Source organism: Anser brachyrhynchus (assembly GCF_964034855.1).
Source record: "Anser brachyrhynchus genome assembly, chromosome: 3".
Taxonomy (NCBI): Eukaryota; Metazoa; Chordata; class Aves; order Anseriformes; family Anatidae; genus Anser; species Anser brachyrhynchus.
Window position 1 is genome coordinate 32,573,007 of NC_137696.1, and position 24,138 is coordinate 32,597,144.

The following is a 24,138-nucleotide window of genomic DNA, read 5'->3' on the forward strand; positions in this document are numbered from 1 at the left end:
GTTCCTTACAAATATAAAAATTTACAGGCTTCCTGATTTGAGCCTGATAAGAAAAAAAGCCTTTCTAAAGACTAAATTGCACTCAGCATAATAGTAGGATAAGGTCTCAATGACAGAACACTACTACATAGTCCTGATCCCATTCTTATATTAATTACCTCTTATTCTGTAACTGCCACTGTGTGAATATTTTACCTTTCTGCAGTGTACTTAAGATAAACTAGCTTTCTAACCTTCTTGATTTCAGTGGATCATGTAACAGGTTCCATCAACATAGGACAGCTTTAATAAAACTCCCTCTATGTTTTCATTCATCAAATTGATGTGTTGCTAAAATCAGACCTTTTGAGACCTATTTATTGAACTAGCTGTGTTTGTCAGCTTAGTAAACCTTAAAGGAATCCCTTTCTCCGAACTGCTTTTCCAGTCTCCCTATGTAATGTTCCTGCACGCACAACATCTACTGGCAAGGAGGAGGCTGCCAGAAGAATAATTTCCTGCCCTTTGGTCAGAATGAAAACACTCCTGGATCCTGCTATCTTCATTTGATGATTTTATGTATGTGAGAGAAGAAAAAATAAACAATCTGTCTGTTCATGGCCATTGTGAATTTGTAGCTCCCTGTCACAAAAAATTCAGCTCAGGTGGAGGCCATTCAACACCTCTGATCATACTTGCCATTTTCTATTTCTTTTCCAGTTTCACTCTACTCCTTTTCAGATGAGGGTGAGCAGTACTGCATTTGAAGTATGTGCAAATTACAGATATATGTAGTGGCATAATTATTCTTTCTGTTCCTCTTCTAAAAATGCCTAGCAGTGATTTGCTGTTTGACTACAGTTGAGCATTGAGCTAATAGTTTCATGAAACTCTGTCATAACATGAGGAGCTTCATGGCGATGGTCAGTTTTCTCTACTTCCTTTATGAAGCAAAGATCATTTTTCCCCCTTTCCTCTTTGCATTTATTCACACTGAATTCATCTGCCATCTTATTGTCCAAAATCTCAATTTCATCGTTCTGCAATTCTTTACAGGCTGCTCTTTTCCTTACTGTCTTGAATAGCCTCATAGCAACAGCAAAGTTTACCACCTCAGTGGTCATCACTTGTAAACATGTTGAATAAAACAGGTCCCAGGGAAACTCCATTGATTATCTCCCTCCACTGTGAGAACAGACCATTTACTACTACCTTGTTCCCTGTCTTTTGTTCCATTCTTTAGCCATGCCAGGACTCATCCCATGGCTGTCTACTTTCCTTAAATGTTGTTGGTGAGGGTCTTTGCCAATAGCCTTTTGGAATCAAAAGCAGCCTGTGCTACTCAGATCACCCTTATCTGAATACTCGACCTGTTTGAAGAACTCTTGAAGGTTTGTAAAGCAGGACTGCTTTTTGCAGAAAACGTTTTCCATCAAGAAAAGGTTCTGTGGTGAAAATGTCTTCAGTTTCTTCTGCAGTGAACACACAAAGAATTAATTTCACCTCTCTGAAATGGTGCCATCCTCTGTGAGTGCTCACTCTAAAACCAGACTATTAGGTGGCAGGAAGATTTATAATGAAAGAAAGAGTACAATCATTCTTAGCCTGCCTAATTTTATTATTTTACTTTATTATTTATTTATTTATTATTTTCCAAGTTCATGGTCCTTTCTTCATTTGTATGCAACTTCAGCTTTTGCAGGTATTATATCATGTTTCTCATAACTTTCTTTACTGTTTGGCAATACCAGCTGACTTTCAACAACTTCCAAGCCTCTGCTATTTGTGTATTTCACCCATCTGTGTTGACATAATAAAATTGCAATTTGTTTTAAATCACATTGTAGCTTTGTCTTTCATCTTTATATGACCAGGTAAAAATATATGAAGAGAAAAAAAGCAAAAAATTAGCAAGCTTTGTTGTGAAATTTCTGTAAGTTTGGAAGAAAAGGGACAGAAAAGCTAGATATTATCCAAAAGTATAGCATGACATTATTTTAAACAGTTCTTGGTTAAATTTTTGGCTGTATTTTATGCTGGTCTATTCTTAGCTTTAAAAACATCCTTTGGGTAAAGCTGTTCCTCTTATACCCTCTTGGACTGGACAGGAAGTCTAGAAGGAGACCACTGATATAAGAAAACTTGTGTCTTTCTGCTCAGGGCTTTAAAGGAAAATGTCCATGTGATGTTAGAATATTTATTTATTTATTTATTTATTTCATTCCTATGCCCTTTTGTGTATCCATAATTTTAGCCAACCTTTACATTGTGTTTCCTGGTTCATGTTGTTACCAGTATACCTTTGTCTACCCTTCCTTATCTACCTTGGCTCTACCTTAATAGGCAACCATTAAATACATTTTGCACACTTTCAGTAAGCTATCTCCTTCACAGGAGATATCTTTGCCACAGATATAGGAAAATTGGGACAAACTTTTAATTTTGACAAAATAATGCTTGTAGTGTCATCTTGGCTGATTTCATTAATGTTCTGCTAATATGCAGTTATTCAAACACGAACCATGATATTGAAAACTAAAAAGATTCAGGAAAGAGACATGAGTGAATCAGGATTTGGAAATTAGAGAGTTAAAGAGCTCTGTTTACTTAACTTGTCAAAGAAATGACTTGATTGTTGAGAAATGAATTGATTTTGATCTGAAAGTCTCACGTGGAGAAAAAAAATCTTTAATAGAAGATCACTCTTTAATCTAGCTTACAAGTACCTAACAAGATGTAGAAATTGAAGCTCGACAAATTCAGTCTGAAAAAAACGAGATTTGACAGAGAATGGTAGTTAATTAGAACATCTTTCTATAGGAAGTGGTAGTTTCTTAAACAGTGAATGCATTTAAATCAAGTTGGATATCTTTCTGAAATGTGTATTAATTCACCAAGATATCTGGTCTTGATGTAGGAATTTGAAATCTTAGATGATTATAATAGACTATTTTGCCCTCAGAATCTAAACACCTCTGAATGACATCCCCTCTGCTGTTTTTAATTTTTCCCCCATTCAGTCCTTCTGGACCTGCTTGGTTCACTTTTTTTTTTTTTTTCTTTTTTTTTCCTTCTTATTCCCTTGATTATCTTCCATGTATTCATGGATGGACTATTTTCCATAGGGCAAGAAAACATCTTTTTCTTCATATTTTTACTCAAAACCAGTTTTTACAAAGCTTTCATTCACTCATCATACATAGTTGTGCTGCATATGCTTATGCAGTCTTGCTTTTTGAAATGACTATACCATAATAAAATATATCAGTCTGAATTAGAATGTGAGAACCATCCATTTTGTGCATAATGCACCACATAACCCTTGCTAAAAACTCCTAAATAAAGAATGATTTAGAATGTGTTGATGTAGAGGATGGAAAGGAAAAGGCAAATTCACACCTTTTTATTATTATTATTAACTTTTTAATGCAAGATATTCTCCCTTCTTTGAAAAAATTAATCACACTTGTGCTGAATGATGGCTTGTGGTGTGTCTACAAAATGAAAAACTTTATTCTGTAACAGTTGTATTTGGGTGCAGTGTATTTATTATGTTCCAAAATTTTAGTAGCAGCAGAAGCATGAGTGTTACATTTGTTATTTTTGATGACGTATAACTGTAATGTTCCTGTCTGAATTTTAGAAAAATATGTAGTTGAGGTGCTCTTAGAATGAGGACTAAGGGAAGCAAATAACTTAGTTATCCACTTTTGAAAGGCAACTTCTTGGCAGGAAAAACAAGATTGTTGGTTTTGGTGTCTTTCTTTCTTTCTTTCTTTCTTTCTTTCTTTCTTTCTTTCTTTCTTTCTTTCTTTCTTTCTTTCTTTCTTTCTTTCTTTCTTTTTCCTTCCTTCCTTCCTTCCTTCCTTCCTTCCTTCCTTCCTTCCTTCCTTCCTACCTTCCTTCCCTCCTTCCTTCCTTCCTTCCTTCCTTCCTTCCTTCCTTTCTTTCTTTCTTTCTTTCTTTCTTTCTTTCTTTCTTTCTTTCTTTCTTTCTTTCTTTCTTTCTTTCTTTCTTTCTTTCTTTCTTTCTTTCTTTCTTTCTTTCTTTCTCTTTCTTTCTTTCTTTCTTTCTTTCTCTCTCTCTCTCTCTCTCTTTCTCTCTTTCTCTCTTTCTTTCTCTCTTTCTTTCTCTCTTTTTCTTTCTGTTTGTTTGTTTTTAATTTATATTACTACATTAATGTGATGGAGCTTCACCATGAGTTGTTGTACCATGCACTGTATGAACACAGAGGAAAAAGGCAATTTCTGCTAGAGAGTCTGTGGTCTAAGACCAGAGATGGATATCATGAGGAAGGATGACAAGGATACCTGTGTAGTCAGTGCGATAGACAAAAAAGGATGAGGCGCAAGAGCAGCCTAACCTCTTTCCAGTTTTTGTAGGCACTATTTTGAAGGGGAGTTTCAAGGATAATGGAGTAAGTTTGTGTCTGTTCATGACAGAGTGGAAGAAAGTTATTGAAGGTCCTGTTTTGAAAAGCTAGGTGGAAAATGTAGGCTGACATTAAAGAAGGAACTTGTCCTTTCAATATTGAATGAGAGATAATAAATAGGGAAGTGAATTGTTGTGGTGTTTGGAAGAAAATGCTTGCAACTTACCTGGAGGAGTACAAAGAGAAAGGTGAAAAGATCAGGGTTATAGGCAAGAAAAACAATCTTTGCCTACTGAATAAATATTAATTGGGCAAGACTGCATTTTTCAAGACAGAACAATATTGTGATGTTAAGATGTTAAAGATGATGACATGGTTAAAGAGTGAAAGTTGAGTGTGTAGATAGGAAACTTTTTAGGTTATACAAAGAGAATTGACAAAATCTGAACAGAGTTGAGGTTCACAAGTATAGAGGAAGGTCGAAACTAAACCTAGATTACAGATTGGAATTAATGGTTATGTCCAAAGGGACCAAGAAAAAGAGGTAAGAATTAAATTACTCCAAAATTATTGGAAATGTGGGAATTTTCCTTCAGTAATTCTACATATTGCGTTCAAACTGTTTAGAAGTGTGCGAAGAGATGGAGAGTGATTGATGTTGGGTACCTGTTCAAAGTTTAACCTTGGTGTCTTGCTACTTGGTATACTCTGTAAGGAACGAAGTAATGAATAACAAGACAGAACAAAGTGAGGCAGTGAAGGTAAGAAAGGCAGGAGGTGGAAGAAGATGGAGAAATAAGAGCAATTTCATGAGAAAATAATAATGGGGAAATGATAGCAGGCGAACTTGCAAGACTCTTCAGAGGAGTTGTAATGACAGGCATATACGTTACCTCTGTCACTAATTAAAATTCATCTTTTTGATCTTTATACAAAATTGAGGAATCTCAAACAAAGATCAAGGTGTGGAGAAACATTCTGGTGATGCCTTTTGTTAATGTGTTAATGAACTTCCTTGGTTAATGTCATAGAAAAAGTCATATAAATCCCCAGACAAAATCTTTTACCTGAACCTGTATACATACCAATGATAATGCTTTTCAAAAACTGAAACCTAAATTAAAATATGAAAAGAAGAGGTGGGTAGATAGGGGTTCTTGGTAGCTGCTCATCTGCTAACTGGGGCAATTTTTAAAAAATCTTTATTACAACTATTAATATGTACTGAAGCAAGGCAGGCTTTTGTGTCTTTTGTCCTCTCTTTGAATTTTGATTTTTTGTCTTTATTTGCACAATGACTCTTTTGCTAACTTGAGAGGTACTCTAACCTATGCCATTCATCTCAAAAACATCTCAAAGGGACTTGGAAATGTTTCAAGTTTCTATTATCTGAGACTTAACCTGTGTTTTCTTATGTAAGTTACCTGCCTAGACACACTGGGAAGACAACCATTGAATAACAGAAGTTGAATAAAAATAGTAATGAGGAATTTGTATGAGAAATGAAAACCTGGTAAAATCAGGCAAAATCTTTTGTTGTAGATTGCTGCGATGCTTCACTAGTGTAAGAAAAAGTGTTGACATTTGTTGGGCTATCCTCCATAAATTAGAATTACTGTACAGGGTAAGTCTGCGGTCTTGGCTGCCATAAACACCCTTGCAACCTTTGCCTTTTTTTTTTGGTTTGTTCTTTTATTTTTATTTTTTTCCTTTCTTCTTTGAAATACAAGAGGACATTGGGGTAAATTTGTAGTACATAAAGAAAGGATGCTCTTTTTTTCAGTCTCTGTTTCCTTAGTTGATCTTTTTGTTTTATTATCATTACAATTCTTTTTATCTTGACCCTAATCACATTCTCTGGCTTACTTAGTAATTTAAAAGATAAATCAGGAAAAAAAAAGGTAAGAAAAAAAGAAAGAAAGATGCTTTGATTCTTTTTTTTTTTTTTAAAATGAATTTGTTGCATTAGAATGGTGTAAGATTGACAGCCTAGGAAACTAAAGCATCAGTACATATTTTCTCAGACTATTTTGATAGTATGCTTTATCCCTGACCTAGAAAAGCCACCTCTGTGTGTGAGAGGATAGTTCATTCGCCATAGCTCATTTCAGTCCTTGTCCTTTTTGCTAGGACTGCCATCAAGATTGCTAATTATAGTAATAGGTCTGTGACGTGGGTACTTTTCCTCTGAAAACTGGTCAAATTCATTTGATACAGGCCATAAAGCAGCCATTAGTGGGTACCAAGTTTTAGTCACCATCAGCTTGGCTTAACAACAGTAGACACACTAACAGTACTGTATTTCCAGTTGTCTTTCCTTCACATCCTGTTTTATTTTTTAATGTTCTTGTTATAGCCAAAAAGCCCCCCACACTATTTTCTATTTGCAGTTGATTTCAGACCCTTTTCTTCTGAAACCAAATTGCTAGTTTTCAATGTCATGAAACAAGTTATAAAAGTTAAATAAGCCAGCAAAAAATAAAAGTGAAGAGTGGACTTTATACACCTGTAATAGTAATAAAGAAATGAAAGTGTAGTTTAGACAGAAATCGAGTGAATAGTACACTTTCTGAACTTACAAAATAATTTCAACTGTTAGTACTGTAGCATCTTCCCTCAAAAGAAAGATATAAAAATATTATAGCTTTAAATCTTCTTATTTTGCTGGAAACAAAGTTGAAAATAAATATTCTGAAGCTTCAGAAACTTTGTTTTTCTGTCCAAATTTGAACTCTCACTCTTATCTACTTGTGTTCATGATGACCACCCAAAGGCTTCAGAGAGACTGAAAAAGCAACCCTACAGAAATCTTCTGCTCATGCTTCCCAGTTGTTTGGCACCAAGATCCTCATGTTAATATCGATTCCTACTTCTTATTCATTATTTAATAACTACTAAATAAAATCTGAATTTCGCTATTTCTGAAAATAGTCCATTTTATAATTTACTATCATTGGAAAAAGAACAAGAGGAAAGTATCACCAAGGCTTGCATTTTTTCATGGTGGCTCTCAACATAATACTGGCAACTGAAAAGACATTTTGTGGCATGGCATTGTTTCACTTTATTTCTATTTTTTTTAGAGGAAACTTTATAAAGACTGAGATTTTTGGGTTTCTGTTGCTAACACTTTTCTGGGTTTCCTAGTGGTGTTTTTCTTCAAATTGAAATGAAGTTAACTCTTACTTCATGGTTCCTTCAGAATTCATTTCAGGACTGACCACGAAGTCCGAGAGTCACATCCTCAGTAATCCCTGGAAGAAGTATTACTTACTTTCTTACTACATATAGATAAATGCATTTAGATACACATACATACATCTACACTTTTCTCAGACGTTTTACAATATCAGTGGATTTTGCTGTACTTCAGATTCAGGAATTGTATTTAGATTATGGGAAATGTTATTGATAGTATTTATACATGATGTATTTATACATGTTCTGACTCTGATTCACTACTTTCATCAGTCCTAGAATTGAAAATAATTGATTCAGATTCAGTATAAGGCCGATTCTGACATCAGTGTTAATGATGTAATAATGCTGATTCTGAGCAGAATTATTTCTGATTCCCTAATATGTGGAGGCATGTCTGCTTTACAGGTACAGATGCAGATGTATGACTAGTGTTCATGCAAATTCATGGAAGCATTAAACATACAAGAGTATAGATAGGGTAACCCAGAGTTAACTACCTAAACAATTTTTGAAGTTGCAGCTTCGTGTACCTTAGATGTGCTTCACTTACTAGTCATACTTGAACTTGTATAGAGATAGCGAGGATAAATATATATAGCTGGTAGTTGCATCTTTCCCATCAATGTACATACATCCTGAGTGAGATCAGAATGACTTCTGTTGTGTTATTTATTTTATAGAAATTATCTTTAGTTTACATGGATTTTTCTTTTCCTTTTGAAAGTTAATGGCAAAGTTGAATTTCAAAATCTTGTGTGCAAATTTATCACTGGCCTCTGTATAATTATTGTCTGTTCAGGAATACAGCTGTACTGGAACTAGAGACCAACACCAGCCCTGGTGCCAGATCAGGAAAATGGTGGAAAACTGGCTTATGGCTGGATGTGGGGCCCTGAGCTCTCTCCTTGTAGCAGTGTGCATGACAGTCACTTTGCACCACTGCTCATGCTCCTGGCAACTCATCTACTCTAGATTGTGCTCAGTATTATGGTTTCTGAGCTTTTGGCTATCTGCATCATGTCCTTTGTGCCTGCCGTGGGTGTGCACAGAAAATGCTGTGTTCTGGATGCTCAGTGGGAACCTGACAGTAACATGAGAGAGACTTTTTTTTTTTTTTTTCCAGGAGATGGCACCTGTGCTGCCTCCCAAACTGCATGTGTGAAGTATAGTAAATATGTGGGTTAAAAAATCATAATTCAAATCCCTGTAGTGGTACTGATCAGATCTCTGTTTCTGCAGCAATGAGAACCAAAGGTGGTCTTTTAAAGCTCACAGTTCATCTACCAATTTCCAGTTCTGCTTCAGGATTCTTAAAATATTAGAGTGCGTGCTTTAAACCCACAAAACTTACCTTTACCTAATTTTCACCATTCTAACCTAAGTTTCCACGGAAACAGGGTTGAAAAAGCCACTGGTAGCCAGCAGGCAGCCAGCAGCTGAGAGTGAGAACTCTCCTTTGTCACTTTCCACTACTGGATGCCTGCTGCGTGCCAGTGTGCAAAGCTACCTAGGCTTCTAAAATCTGGAATACTTTCAATTTGAGGGGGAAAAATTAAATTAATCTACTCTTTTCTCTCTTTGGATTGTCACAGTAAATTCCAGGAGGGCAAATGGGCTAATGAGTCCAAATCTGTTCAGATACACTGAGACCCACATAATCAAAGCTTTCCCAACCCATTGGGCCTCTCCTTTCATAATTTCCGTCTTTTAAAAGCATTATCCCCCAAATTTTGTCTGTGCATATAAACAGGCATGTACTAGTACCTTAATTCTCTGTGGGTCTATTTCTATCAATCTATATGTTTACCAACATTTTGCATATAGTTCAGACAATGTAAAAAATTTTCCTTTTTTTCCTGCATACTTAAGGAACATTTTTGAATGAACATATTATAACTGATCCTCAGTTAAATATTAGGAGTCGTATGTGAATGGAGATGGCTTTTAACCAGAAGTAGATTATAGCTGCGGGAAGACTAAAGGGTCTATTTGGTCAAGACTCATACAAAACTGAGATAAGCATGCACAACCTGACAAGATCAGATTAGACCCTTCCCCCACAAGTGCTTTTCCCATAAATATTTATCTACTTTCTAATATAAATAACCAGGAAATGAAAAAGAAGGATAAATTTATTTATATATTATTTTTTTAAAATAGCCTAGAAATAGAAATGCAGCTTCAAATCTTCGATATTTTAGGTATGCAGTAAATTCCAACACTGGTTTGCTGTTTTTTAAGAGGGAGTCAAGCAATGAAATTCTTCGTGGCAGCTATATAAATCGGCAGCATTTATAAACAAACAAGAACTTTGCACATATGTGCATTTTTGCCTGTTACTAGGTATCTCAGAATTAAATAACTTATCACCTATGAGAGAATAGGTGTTGACAGGGTCAGCACTGCTGTATTTTTAAGCTTGCCTGAGGTGACATTGCTGGCACTGGAGTTAAGCTTGGCATTCTTTCGCCCTGTCCCTCCTCCCCCAAGCCCAATTGAATGCTCACTTCATCAATGAGAAACACGACCGGCTCGCCTGCCAGATGTAATGGAGATCCATGAATTCACATCTGGTCTGCAAATTTGTATTGCACTCAGATTGTCAGTACTTGGGCTTTGCTTCCTCATGCAGTGGTGTTAAGGGGTAAAAATCGGAGGCTGTACAGGTGCCACTAACTCAGAAATGAATGTTGGTGATCCACTCACGAGAACCTGTGTGGATTGCCTTTCTAATATAATAAAAAGGGGGCTCTTTACCTTTGAGATTTAAAACCTAAAAAATGTGCGGAATAATATTTTTACATTCATCTTTGAAATTAACAAATGTATACTTTTAAAAACACTTCTGTGTCACATAAGAATAATATTAATACTTTAAAAATCTCAAGATGAAAAATGTAAGTCCTTTTTTCTTTTTTCTTCTTTTTTTTTTTAAAATCTTTTTTTCCTCTAGCATTTTACGATGGGATAATGAGACAGATGTCTCTCAACTGGAAGGACATTTTGACATTGTTATGTGTGCAGACTGGTAAGTACATAAAAATCATAAAACTCATGTTAGAAAAATAGCTTTGCTGGAGTAATTGTACAGTGCTGCTTGCTGATGGCTAAGCAAAGTCAACAAATGAAGCACAAAGCCACCTTAACCTCAACAAATTAATATTCATCTCCATGTGACAGTTATAAGGTAGTCTTCTATCACACAGTAACTTCTACCACATTATTTCCCAAAGATTGATTTTGAGAAGCATTTCCATTTTCTGGAATTGCCTCTGTTTCATGCTTGACGTATCAGTAAATGGACGACTTAGGCAAATTGCAAATAATTATGGCTCAGTGAGGAACAGTCTGGAGAAAAGGGAGTTTATCAACACAAACAGCTCAATTAGCTTACTTCTTAGGAAAGATCTGACTATTGATATAAGGGGATATATTTTTTGCTCCCCGGAAAATCTGTCCGAGGGAAAAAAGATTTCAAAACCCTTTTTTCCCCATCACATTCTGTTTCTTAAATCAATTTGACAGCAGTATTTGTAGAAATAGGCTTTTTATTATTTACAGTGGTACATGTTAATTGTAAGAGAATTCTTATTAAAAATATCTGAGTACAGCATTTAATTTATGAAAAGGTAGGTAAGTGTTGCAATACAATGTATTGTTTAATAATTTATGCAGATAGGTTTGATTATTGACACACACCATTTCTGATACTGAATTTGTAGAATTGTGCTATACTTCACTATATGGCATGTGAACTTTTCATATGGCAAATTATTAATTATTTGCATTATATAAATAGAGAAAGTGTAAAAAGAGATGTGCAGGCTTAATTTAGGAGAGCAGATATTTTTAAATAAGTCTGTCTTTCCATCAAGAATATTTCCTGTTGACCCTTTAAATGTCCAAAACAGAAAAAGCTGTTTATATTTTGTTGCACTTAACTATTTTAAGAGACCAAATTCTGAAAACAAGGACTTCCTAGGATAGCTCAGTTCAGCAGGTTTCTGTACCTTACTAAGAAATAGTTAAAGGAAAAAGGCAAAGGGAAGTGCAAAGCTGTCTATTGTCTTTTTAAACAATGTTCTTTTTAAGTGGCTTCTGATAAAATACTCCTCTAAAGCTTTTCTTTCTTTTTTTTTTTTTTTGATGTTTTCCTATTTAAGCAAACTGTTCTGATTTCAGAAGTTACTATTTTTGTATAGCACTGGAGAAAGTGTATTTAGTCCTCTTTTTTCCTTTTTCTAATACCTGTTTGTTTACAGAATGCAACAGTGCCTCATTTCTCTTAGCATTTAATTTCAGAGTTCTTTGTTCCCAAAAAGGACAGAGAAGGGTTTCTAACTAATCGCTGATAATGTGCCTCAGAGATGCATCATCTGATTAAAATAAGGAGCTAAACAACACCATATGATTTCAGCAAGTAATTTAGTAAATGCCTTCCTCACCAAATATTAGAATGGATACTCCAGGTTTCATTGCACAGATGAAGTTAATGCTGGACAGGATTAGATCAGATTAAGTATGAAAGTCAGATCAGAGTGCTGGCGGACATGAGCAGGAGGGCAGCAGTCTTCTCAGAGGCTTAGACAAGGCTCACATATGGATGTTCTCCAGATTATGTGGGTGAAGCAAGGTCTTGCCAAGAGATTTAGAGTTAAATTTGTTCTTCACGCAAATATCAAAACAACCTGGCTGTGCCATCTCTTGTATTCTTGATACACCATGTCATCCTATTTGTGCTGTGAGTACAGCAGAGCAAGACTTAAGTTGTGTGGTTTTTTTTCTTTTTTCTTTTTTTTTTTCCCAGTAATATTCTTGCCCAATACTCCTCCCAGTCTGTTTGGAAATAGTGTAGTTTCATTAGGAAACAAAGAATCACACATGGCAGGTAAAATATATAATGCATTTGCAATCCCTGCATTTTGTATATTTATTTTGAAGCACTTAAGATGCAGGTAGGTGTATAAATATTTATAGATTTCTAAAAAATAAACAGAAATATGCAGATTAGTTTAAAGTACATGTTTTTATTCACAAATTGTCTCTATTTTCCTTTTCCAAGGGCCCATATATATAGTTTGATAAGCATGAAATTCCTTTATTGTTTGCTTCTTTTAAGAATCTTTTATTTACGGACACTAGATTTTTCTGATACATGAAAAGGCTGAAAAAAAATGTTCCATGCTTTATCAAACTCAAATCTACTTTTCATTTTCATGTATTTCTCTTCAAGATATAGAATTGGCTTGAGAACTGTTGGCAGGATTTTTGCTTTCTGAATTTTTTGGGCTGTCATTGAAGAGGAAAAGAAATCTCTTTTCTTACAGCTCCTCAGCTGAAACCTGAGGTATGCAGTGATAAAAACAGATAGAATAGATTGCATTTAGTTTAACACCACCATATAGCTCATTGTCAGTCAATAAAATCTGGGATTAGAACAGGGTACTATAAAGCAAAAAATCTGAGTTCAAATATTAGGTACATGGATAAATTTTTATTGAAGTATTTCCAGCAAGGGTGATATTGTCTGATTCTCTGAATAGCTAACCAGTAGTACTGCTTGATCCCATTTACATGAAAACAAGCTCTATTCATAAACATATTCCAAATCCACATGGAGGTTCAAGTAAAAATGTACATGATTACAACAAGCAGCGATATGTTTATATTCATATATTTACAGTCAGACTTTAATAAACCTTGTGTGCAGGAGTGGAAAATAAGTTATTTCCCAGAACAGACAGTCTATTAGTTAACAGCTAAATTTAGTAGCTCAACTAGATTATAAAATAAATAAGACGCAAACTGTGAAAGCTAGTCGTTATTTAACCATTCAGGATTTTGACAATAAAAATAGTTTCATGGTTCAGCAGTTCCGAAATAACTTGTAAAATGTCAACTATGAGATAAAAAATAAAGAAAAAAAATATCTCGGCAAGACCACACCTGGAAGAAGGATACACTGGAAGAAATTACTGAAATAATGGAATTTTTAAAGCATATCCGCCTACCTCCTTTTTTTGAGGGGCTGTTTCAAGGCCAGGTGAGGATGCCAGAGTTTTGGACTTTCATTTGACCTGCACTTGAGGGTGCAAAGTCATGCAGGTGCTGGACATGTAAAAGTAAGAATGAATGAAAGGGAGAAATAACAGGTGTCTGCATGGGTGGACCACAAAAAAGACTCATCCAAAGCTCTTGAGAGCCTCATATTTCTGATTATTTTCTTTATTAAGACAAATAAAGAGATTCAGAAAATAGTTGCTGAGATTTTTAATCCAAGAATACAGTCAAGGCTGTTCTGTGTGATCTAGCAGAAAAATCTTTGCCTTTCAGGTTCTTACAAACCAAGTTTAAAAACATATATTTTTAACGTACAAACAGAATATGGTCTAAATCCTCATATCACTTTGTAAATGCATAATATCCCACTTTATTTAATTAGACTGATCATATTCTTAAAGTTTGGCACACATGTAAGGATTTGCACAGCAGAAGCTGGGAGGCCTTTCCCACATTACTTTCACTGCTAAGATTCTTGCTGAACTCACGGATAGTTGTGGATTCACCAGGTATGCAGAACTGAACTGAAAATATTCTTTACATATGTGCAAATATGTCCATTTTGTCCCTGCTAGTATTTCATTTAAAATAAGGAAATCTGTCTGTATGAATGCAGTAAGATTTCTGTTCTTCCTCAATTTAAATTTATTATTTATTTTAAGCCTGATTTCTTGCCCACACTTTCAAGTGCACTGGAATCTGATAATATAGAAGTAAGTTTTTTTTTCAATTTATGTTAGCCAAGTAGTTGAAGATGAACCAAAAGATAAATAGCTGTATACACTAGGCACTATACATGAACGTCTGTACTTATTCATGTCTGAAGTACACCTGTAAACTAAGCTCTTTTACAAATTGCAAAATATTTAAAAAGGAAGATAATTTCACATCACAGCCTATAAAATGTAACCATATGCCCATTGTTGCAAGGTGCAAGACAATAGGACAAAACAATGGCATGAAAAGAAGTCAGAATCAACCTGTTTTATTTAATTTGTTTCATTGTGGCTTACTGTTACTTCCATACAATCTTCGTGTAAACTTTCATGTGGCTTTAATGATAATTTTAAGTAAATAAGTAGATAGACAGTGAGAAAAGAAGCAAGGAAGGAAGGAAAGAAGGAAGAAAGGAAGAAAAGGAGAAAGGTGGCAAAGTTGCTTGCCTGTTCATCTGGATTTCACAGGTTAACAGCACTGCCTTAAAAAAAGCCATAAAAGTCGTAAACCATGTTCTTTCCTCTTTACTGACAACATCAGAGACTTCCTTGCTAACCCCCAAAAAACTTTTCTATTCTTGCTCTGCAGTCCTTACTACATAAACATGAGATATTTTTAATAGAAAAAAAAACAAAAACAAAAAACAAAAAACATTTTTTTATAGAAAAAAAATAGAAACTAATATGGAGACCGCCAAAGTAAGCCAAGCCAAATTTGAACTGAGGTATGCAAAACAAAGTGAGAATGATTTAGAACAGTATACTATGTATGATTTAGAACAGTATACTATTTCAACAAACTTTTAAAGGATTTTCTAAGGGGTACATTTTCTGTATGTTATATTAGTAACTAATCACACAAATTCTAGTGGTAAGAGAAATTGGATGTCTAAACCTCCTTCCATGGGCCAAATCCTATGCTGAACCTGTCTGTCTGACAGATTATCTGACTACTTCTTCAAGATTTTTAAGGCATTTTCTGACTCAGAGGGAAGATAGAGGATAGAGCAACTCCCTGGAGCTGCTGAGTTGCACTAGTGTTGCTTCCAGTCATCCATGCTCCCTCTGGTCAGAGGTTGTGGCAGAGCTGAGTCTGTCACTGGTACCACCAAAATATCAAGCGGGAGTCAGGCAGAAAAGGTATCCTTGAAGTTGTCCAATCTCTTGGCAGGTCACCTGAATATTTGAATTTCTTGGACGCTCAGTTTCTGATGAACAAAAGCCTGTACTTCTGTCATAAAAGAACAAGATTGGTAGCAGCAGTTGTCCCCTGTCTCACTGTAAAAAGTCCAAATGGTATGAAGGTCCATGAAAAATGAATTTTAGCACTTGTAAAGTAAAACAAAATTGTTTCCACTATACTGTTTTTAGAAATAACAATATAATAATTTTCTCATGTATTTGGAATGTAATCTTGTCTACACAAGATCTCAGCAAGTCTTAAACGTGTGCACATATGTGATGTTTCATGTTGAAGAAAATTAATTTATTTTAGAGATTCTATTTGGAGAGGACTCATGTACTGTATTCCGCCTCTTCTGCAGGTGGCTAAGTTCCTGGTGAAGTAGTGTCTTATGGTATCTATCTGTATAGGGGTCTACCTGAGGCAAGTGTGATTAAAGCTCCCAGGAGACATTAGAGAGATCAACTGCAGTTTCAATGAATTAAATTTAAACAAACATTTGTACAATTTTTCCAGTAAGATTAATTGAGGTTGAGGAGCAGCCATTGTGCTAAAATTTAAATTTCCTTTTGGGCAGGCTATCAGTTAGAGGGATTATTAGCCAGTACTTCAATATTTTATTGAAGAAATTAATAATGTCATACTTCTACACAAAATGTTCTTTAAGAAATGTATGGATAGACAGTTTTACCATAATCTGGGGTTCTGCCAGATTTTACTGATGAAATTTGGTTGCTGACAAGTCTTCTTATAGGTTCTTCTTCTTTTTTCCGTTTTTTTTTTTTTTTTCCCTTCCCTGAGTAGGAAAAGTACTTTTATAGCTGCTTGACCCTATGTTACTTGATATTGTGTTCTCATTGGTATCTGTGGAGTGTCTTTAGCTAAATATCCGTACATATTTTGTTCTTAATCACTGGTGTGTGGTTAGAAGACCAGTTTTTTCTCTTCAGTGGTTTCACATATTCTTTATATTCTTTTAGAAATTTCAAACCTGGAAAAAAAATCACCCACTTTACTTCAGAAAGAAATGTTTGAGAAAAAGGGAACTCAGGTTGTAGAAAAGCATCATAAAGAATGGACAAAATCCTTCTAGTGTGGAACTTGAGCTTGACACAGACTGGGAAGTAGTTTTATTACAGAGAAAGCATGAAAAAATAATGAAGAAAGAATCACATTATTTGTGGCCTGTTTGATAGAGAGTCTTTCTTATCTGAATTACCAGTATAAATGCAGCTCATGGTAGTAAGGACTGAAAGGCATCAGTTGCTATCTGATGGTTGTTCACTAAACATTGTAAATGCACACTCATCCACAGTAACTGCGTGTCCACAAATATCTAGTCAAGAGTGATTGGCACCTGGGTTGCCAGTATTAGTATATACATTAAGGTACTGAGGGGCATGAAGAATGAATTATCCCCTCAAATCATGAGGTAATCACACCAAAATAGGGCTGTGCATGTTGGCAACATTGCATGGGAAAATTGACTCTGCTGCTGTCAGTGCAGGACCCATCCTGGAGGTGAAGGCTTTCACTCCTGAGGGAGGACAACTCTGTACGATCTACGTCATTGTATTTGAACAGCTTTTGAAGGAGAGAGAAGGCGGGGGCTTGTAAATCTTTACATGGGTAGATAGATATAGACATATAGATAGAACAAATACACAATGCATAATAATGAATTAATGCCACAATTATAAAGGGAAAGGAAAAAAAAATTACCCTTAATAGGAGCACCTGAAATACAATAGAAAATACTTCTAAAAATTCCTCCCTCCCTTGTAAAGAAGGCATTTAATATGTTAACTTTGTATATTGATGCTGAATTCTAATAGGGTAGTATTTTAATAGTTAGCATATGTGATCTGTGAATACCAGCAATATTAAGGTCTGTTTCATGCTGATATATTAGCTTTGGTTTAAATAATATTTGCTTCAGGCTTCACCTATTTTTTGCATTTATTTTTTATTTATTTATTACAAAGTAACTGAATTGGCCAGAAGTGTAGACCATGATTTCTCTTTTACAGCATTGTGTAAACACGTGTAATTAGCCTTGTACTTATCTGCATTAGTATCATTAGAATTGAAAACCCATTTTAATCTGGATTCTGTACTCTTCTCAATGTCAGCCTGTTTCTGGACCGGTACAGAGCTAGCCTTGTTGATGCAATAAAGAGATTACTCCAACCCAGTGTAAGTATGTTTCTATTTTCTCCTGAACACTGGCTTCAGAATAATTAGTCTGTGCACAATGATTGAGAGAGTAATGGAATGGCAGGATTAATGTCATGTAATACTTTAATACTTATTATGTCCAACTTCAATTGAGTCTTCTAATCTATCAGATTCTTTCCTAATCATAAACTAGGAAACTTCTTATACTTGGCCTTCTGATAAGGAACACAGTGGGTTGTAAAATAAATGAAACGGCTTCAAAGATAGCGTGAGATTATTTTTATCAAAGCGTTTCTCGAGTATTTTCCTTTGATAATAATGTCTTCATATTAAAGTAAAAGTACGATATTGAAAGTTTTTATGTTGGCTTCTGTCATTTGTAATCCCTTCAATTGTAACCTTTGTCATTGTGTATTTATTTATTATGAAAGAATATTTTTCTTTTCATTTCTGTTTATATGAAATGAATAAACCCCTTATGCATGTATTGTAGCCTAAAACTTCTTTTTCCGTAGAGTAAGGCCTGTGTTTACATGTTTTCTATTTTTGAACATAGGTTAATATAATGCTACGTTCTACTTGAGTGTCACAGATCTCAGTCTAATAAGCTATTAAAATAAACCTGAGAGACCTGTAGGCAAAAACAAGCTGTCATATGCATGTATTTCTAACCAACAAATAATCGTGAATCTCAATATAAAAAAAAAAAAAAAAAGAAGAAATAGAGATCAAAAGAATACGAGAAAACGTGTAAAGTAGTTGTGTAAAAAAAAAGAATTTGAAACAGGAACTGTACCTTTCAAGCTTACCATACAAATCTTTCAGTATGGGAAACTTTCCATCTCAGCACAGAAGTATTTATGTTAGCAGTGCATTCTCCAAACTTTATTTAAGAATTTCATTTTGCTTTTTGTACAAGAGTTTTTCTCTGTAAAAGGAATAGAGTAGGCAAACATGCAAAGACTTAAGAAACTGAGTCATTTTAGTCATGTAAGTAATCCCATTCTTTGCTAAGAGTGATCAGGTTTCTATTCTTGGTTCTATCATAGACTTTCCTGAGTGACTTAAGGCAAGTTACTTAAGACTGAATGATTTTAATGAGATGTGGATCAAGGCTGCCGGACAGACAGGAGAAATGTAGCCACCCTGGGGAAAGGTTACCCAGATACTTTTGTCGATGGCAGCAATGGCAGTTAGGGAGCTCCTGCCCAGTTTGATACATTCTGACTTCTGTGTTGTACCATCAGCTGCCAACGTGCAATAATTTTGGGGACTAAAGGTGATCTAGAACACAAAGCTGATCTCAGTTAAAAAAAATGTTAAAAATGTTTTCTTTCAGCCCAGAGCAGTGCCCTCACCTAGTTGACCAGGTATCACCATAGGCCGCTGTCACTGGTTCCATGAAACGATGTTTTGAGAAAAGGATATGAGTGGCAGGAAGTGTATAAGAGGAGCCCTGGTAACTGTGACTTGTCTAGGGCCTTTAGCTGGAGTGGAATAATTGCTACCAGCTGCTTTGTCTCCCACCAGTACTGATCATGGTGGTCTATATTGGCAAAAGCACGTGTGCATGCAGATGTATGTATATGCACAGACACATGCATTCTTTACCTGGGCTGATTAACACAAGTGGAGGATTTGAATTAAAACACGGTGAGGGTAAAGAAACCTAAATTTTAGTGTTCATAGCTCAAACGTACAGACAGTCTAGAAATTGTTAATCTGACTTTCAACCAAAACCAACATGACTTTGTTGCTTTTTAACTCCAGTCAGCTAATTCAAATTCAGAATGTGCCTTTGTTTTTCAGGGCACACGAGCTATAATTCTTTGTGAGAGTAGATAGAGTAAAAGGAGATGGCTTTTTAAGTTTTGTCTTCCCAGTCTGGCTTACTTCTGCATGCTATGATTAATACTACAGCCTGTACATATTTTCTATGCATTTTAGGCCATGATTCTTTTCTTTCATCAGAAAAGGTAGCTTAAGAAATTCCTGCTCCTTGGCACTTGTTCCCACCTCCTGTTCCAGAGTTTTGGACCAAACTGTATTTTATACCTAAAGTCATTTGCGTAATCCAGTTTGTGGATAGCCATGTAGATGGATATCCAGTTGTGGCATGTATGGCCTTAATTATAATTCACATCTAGGTGGAGAGCAAATGATTGTATGGGGTAGAAGCTGGGAGTATGGACATCTTCAATAAGCTCTCTTGTCCAAAAAAAACCCACATTGAATAGAGCATATGCTCTCATAGTTTGAAAGACCCAAGTCTTTCATATGCTCATTTGAGAACCCAAGAGAAGACATAATCACACATAATAGTTAACGTTTTTCTTGTTCTTTGTTACTCTGTTTAAATCCAAGAATAACGTCAGAGGAACTTTTATTAAATGGCACAATACTTCAGCCTTTAAAGGAAAAATAAACTAATAGTGAAGTCATTTGTCAGCTGTAATAATTAAGATTTGTTTATGGGCATTAGTTTATGCTCAAGATAAGCCGTAAACTGCTTTGATTAAGTTCACTCTTCTACATGAATTAATTTGTCTCAAATATTGAAGTCACATTTCATTAGTATCAATTCTGGCAAATTGATAAAGGAACAGGCTAAAGACATCTAGATGCAAGACATCTTTTAAGTGTAAATAGGATACAACTTAGGTACAACTAGAATAAAAGAGATCAGGGAAAACAGACCAGAGAACTGAAAGAAAAAGTGGAGTAAATAGAAAATAATGGGTATCTTAAAAAGCAGTCTTGAAGGAGAAATGCAGCACAAATGATCTATTCTTGCTGTTCTTTATGGAAAATCATCATCGGTATTTCCTTTTTCATTAAGGATGTTATTTGTAGTTATTTATTCAGGGCTATTAGAGTCCTTATGGCATCAGAATGTCACAGAATCATGTGTCTTCTGTAACTTTTTGTTTTTGTGGAAATGCGGATTCTGGTCATTTCAGTCATCTGATTCCTATTATGGCTTCTTGGACAGTTCTGCTGGCAGAGGAAGAGAGGACGAGAAATTCATGCAGGCAGAAATGAGCAGCTTTCAAAATTACTAGGGGTTGGAATTTCTTATCTGAATTTGTTACAAAGGCAAATGTCACCTGTAAACTAATTACAAGAATTAGGCACTGTAATTTTACATCAAACAAATTCATCTTGATTGGCAATATCTTATTCCTCTTATAAGCAAGCTACTTGATTTATGTACATTTAATTTTACTATCATTTAGTTTTTCCTATCATTAAAATATGATTTTAGTTTTAGTCTCAGAATAAACTGTTTCTTGTTTGTGTATTTCCATAATAAAAATGTGATTTTTTTATTTAATGAAAGATTATATTCTTCTGTGGCTTATCCATTCAAAATCCCAAAGAAGTCAATCAGATGTTATTAGAACATGTGCCATCAAATAAGGCTGGATTTAATAATGACTGATGAGTAAAGGCAGTCATAGTCATATCTAAAATCTCAACATCTGTCCCATTACTTTACTGCAGCATTTTAGCGACACCTCACAATATTGTAACTGAAATAGACATTTTCCCCTGGGTTTTCTTCACAAGATTACTGGAAGTATTTTCCCAGGTGAGGCAAGGTAACTGTGAACTCGAAACATCATCCTAAAACTGGAGGCATTTTGAAATTACAAACTTTGAATTAAGCAACCTTGGCATAGTCCATCAATTGTAGATCCAGGACACTGGTCTAATTTTGTTATTGTACACAACCAAGAAATGAAAAATATTTTAAAATTAGAAATGTGAATGCAGCCCTAAAACAAATAGCAGAATTACACAGATCAAGCAGTTGACCAGAAAGTATTTTAAACCCAGATTATGTTAGACTAGAACTGACCACAGTACCTCCACACTACCTGTCAGTTTTGAGGAGATTATTGCAGTGATAAACTTAATTATGGTTTCTTGCCTTTTTTATTTTTATTTTTTATTTTTATTTTTATTTTTATTTTTATTTAACAGCAGTGTTAAGATCCTCAAGTGTTTTAGATGAGCACTAAATTCAACAGAAGAATGACTTTTTACACCAACTAATGAGCAGACCAAAAGGAGTGGTGTGGTGATTTACATAAAAGACCATTCCCCTTTTCTGAAGTTATGTCAAGATTATCAATCTGGTGTTAAGAGATGTTTTATATCCTGTTACATTCTATTTTGCTGTATTTGTCTTTCAAAATACATTTTAAGTAATTAATCTACACTGGGAGAAGGAATGATTGCATAGTCTGCTGACTCCAAACTGAAACCTGTAAGAGTGGTGATGGTGGTGGTGTATGAGCCCTGCTTCCTCCTTGAAGCCGCTGGAACAGTGGCTGACATTGGGCTTGCCTCCCACAGAAATTCAGTAGGTTCAGCCATTCCTGAAATCCCCAAGTGAATTGTGTGGTCACTAAAAGCCCTGGGTGGGGGACATTTCCCATTACATTGAGCTCTCTGTGAAGTTGCTTGTGGAAATGAGGGACTCCAGGGGAGCCTCATCCTTCTTATGCCAGGAAGGTCCCTGCAGAACAGCGTTCTAGGAAGCTTGAGATGACAGCAGAAGGAGAAGGATCCTTGGCTGAAGGCTCCCTTAGCTACCCACTTCTGCTGTTGACGTTAAAGCATGCCAAGGATGTGAGGGAAGTTACGGTGCACATTTTACACTGATTGTGAATTTCCTGTGTTTAATGTTTTTCATCCTGAACCTATATTCAGACCTAGCATTTACATAAGCAATTCCAGTGCCTTTGGTGGGAGTTACACCCCTTTGCACCTCATGTTTAGCCACAAAATTAAAGTTACAGTTACACAGACAAAGAGGAATGAGTTGCTTTGGATGTTTTCCTTGGTCTGCTTTGTGATTAAATTTTCCTTGAGAGAGGTGAGGTATTTCCCTATCTCACAGAGACATTGTGAGAATAAATACAGTGTTATGGTATTAATGACTGGAGTCTTTTAAGTACACTTTATTACCATAGGTACTGACAGAGTTTTTCTTGCTGCCTCAGTGGGTGGTGTCTCAGCGTATGGGTGCATGAGCTGTAGCACACATATTTGTTACCTATACTCCTCACTAAGTATCTGTGTCAACACTAAAAGTTCCCAGAATCCCTACTGACATTCTCTCATTTGATTTTTTTTTCTGGTACAAAAATTGCATTTTCTTAAGCAAAATATTCTTCTACAGTGTCATTTTTATAACTTTGTCAGACCCCTAAAAATATTTTTGTCTATTCATTTGATTACAGCACCTCACAGATTAGTCTTAGTTCTCATTAATATAGAAGTTAAATAAAAGGACTCACAGTAAACTTTGTGGCTGCCCTCAATGTGGTATGTTGTTTGTTGTTATTAACCTTTGTTTTCAGCTCTTCAAAACCAGTTTTCATTCCATGTGACAGAACATAATACTCAGCCAAATAGTATTAATTTTGCAAATAAGATTTTAAGAGATGCTGTATGAAGTCAGTTAGGTTTTGGGCTAATACTTTCCCCAGGGTGTCTAAAATGTATCAGTTCAAGGTACAAGCATTTTTGTTTTCTTAAATACAGAAGGATGAGCAAAATATTAGCTAATGGACCATAAAATATTGCCTGGGTGTCATAAATGGCCTGATCATCTTGAAAGATCCAAAATTACTATGCAAGAATATTAAGTCGTGCTTTAAATGCAATTAGAAAATTTAAGGTCAAATTCAGTTGCACTGCTCAGGTAGTTTAAAATATTGTTAAAAAAATTAATTAATTTTGCCCTGTTTTACACTGTTGTAATTCCACTAATATCAAATGGGAGGTACTCTTCTATGTGTGAGATTAAAAAAAGAAAATCATTATTTACACTCTGTGTTGTCATGAACTAACAAATGGGTTTTGCATTGAGTTTGTATGCCTTTTCTGTGTTTTATTTTGGTAATCTCTAGGCACTGCTATTATATGAAAATAAGCAGATGTATTGCAGTTGGCAGATCTATGAAGAAAATATTTTATTTTACTTATTTCTATTTTGCTTTTGTTTAGTCACAGAAATATTGTATATTTTGAACAATGATTTATATTATCCTATTTTAGTGTTCTACCAAGAGAACAATTGACTTTTCCAGCCTGAGTATATTAAAAGCTTAGTCAGGTGTATGCTATATGTGGTTCCCTTCCAGTTTTAAAAATGTATAAATTCTCTTTTTACCGTTCCAGGGAAAAGCAATGGTGTTTGCTCCACTCAGAGGGAATACTTTAAACCAGTTTTGCAATCTAGCTGAAAAAGCTGGTTTCTCTATCCAAAGACATGAAAATTATGATGAACACATTTCGAACTTCCACTCCAAGGTTAGTTTTCTGCTTGTGTTAGATAACACTTTAATCCGCATTGCATTTTGAAGAGATCATGGTCCTTTTGGCAGGTAACCTAAATGTTTGATTAAAGTACTCCTTAGGTGTGCTGTTTCTGA

General features: G+C 35.1%; 1 protein-coding gene across 3 annotated transcripts in view; it reads left to right on the plus strand.

Annotated features, from left to right (window-relative positions):
* The window catches only part of CAMKMT (calmodulin-lysine N-methyltransferase), a 216,710-nt gene that overhangs the window by 184,544 nt on the left and 8,028 nt on the right, over positions 1-24,138 (plus strand). For all 3 annotated transcript variants that reach the window (XR_013949333.1, XM_080587258.1, XM_080587259.1), the window contains exons 8-10: positions 10,506-10,580; positions 17,644-17,707; positions 23,885-24,016. Coding sequence is in view for 2 of the 3 variants with exons in the window: in XM_080587258.1 (XP_080443384.1) it covers positions 10,506-10,580; positions 17,644-17,707; positions 23,885-24,016 (271 nt within the window). In the remaining variant the exon portion in view is untranslated. The remainder of the gene's footprint in view (positions 1-10,505; positions 10,581-17,643; positions 17,708-23,884; positions 24,017-24,138) is intronic.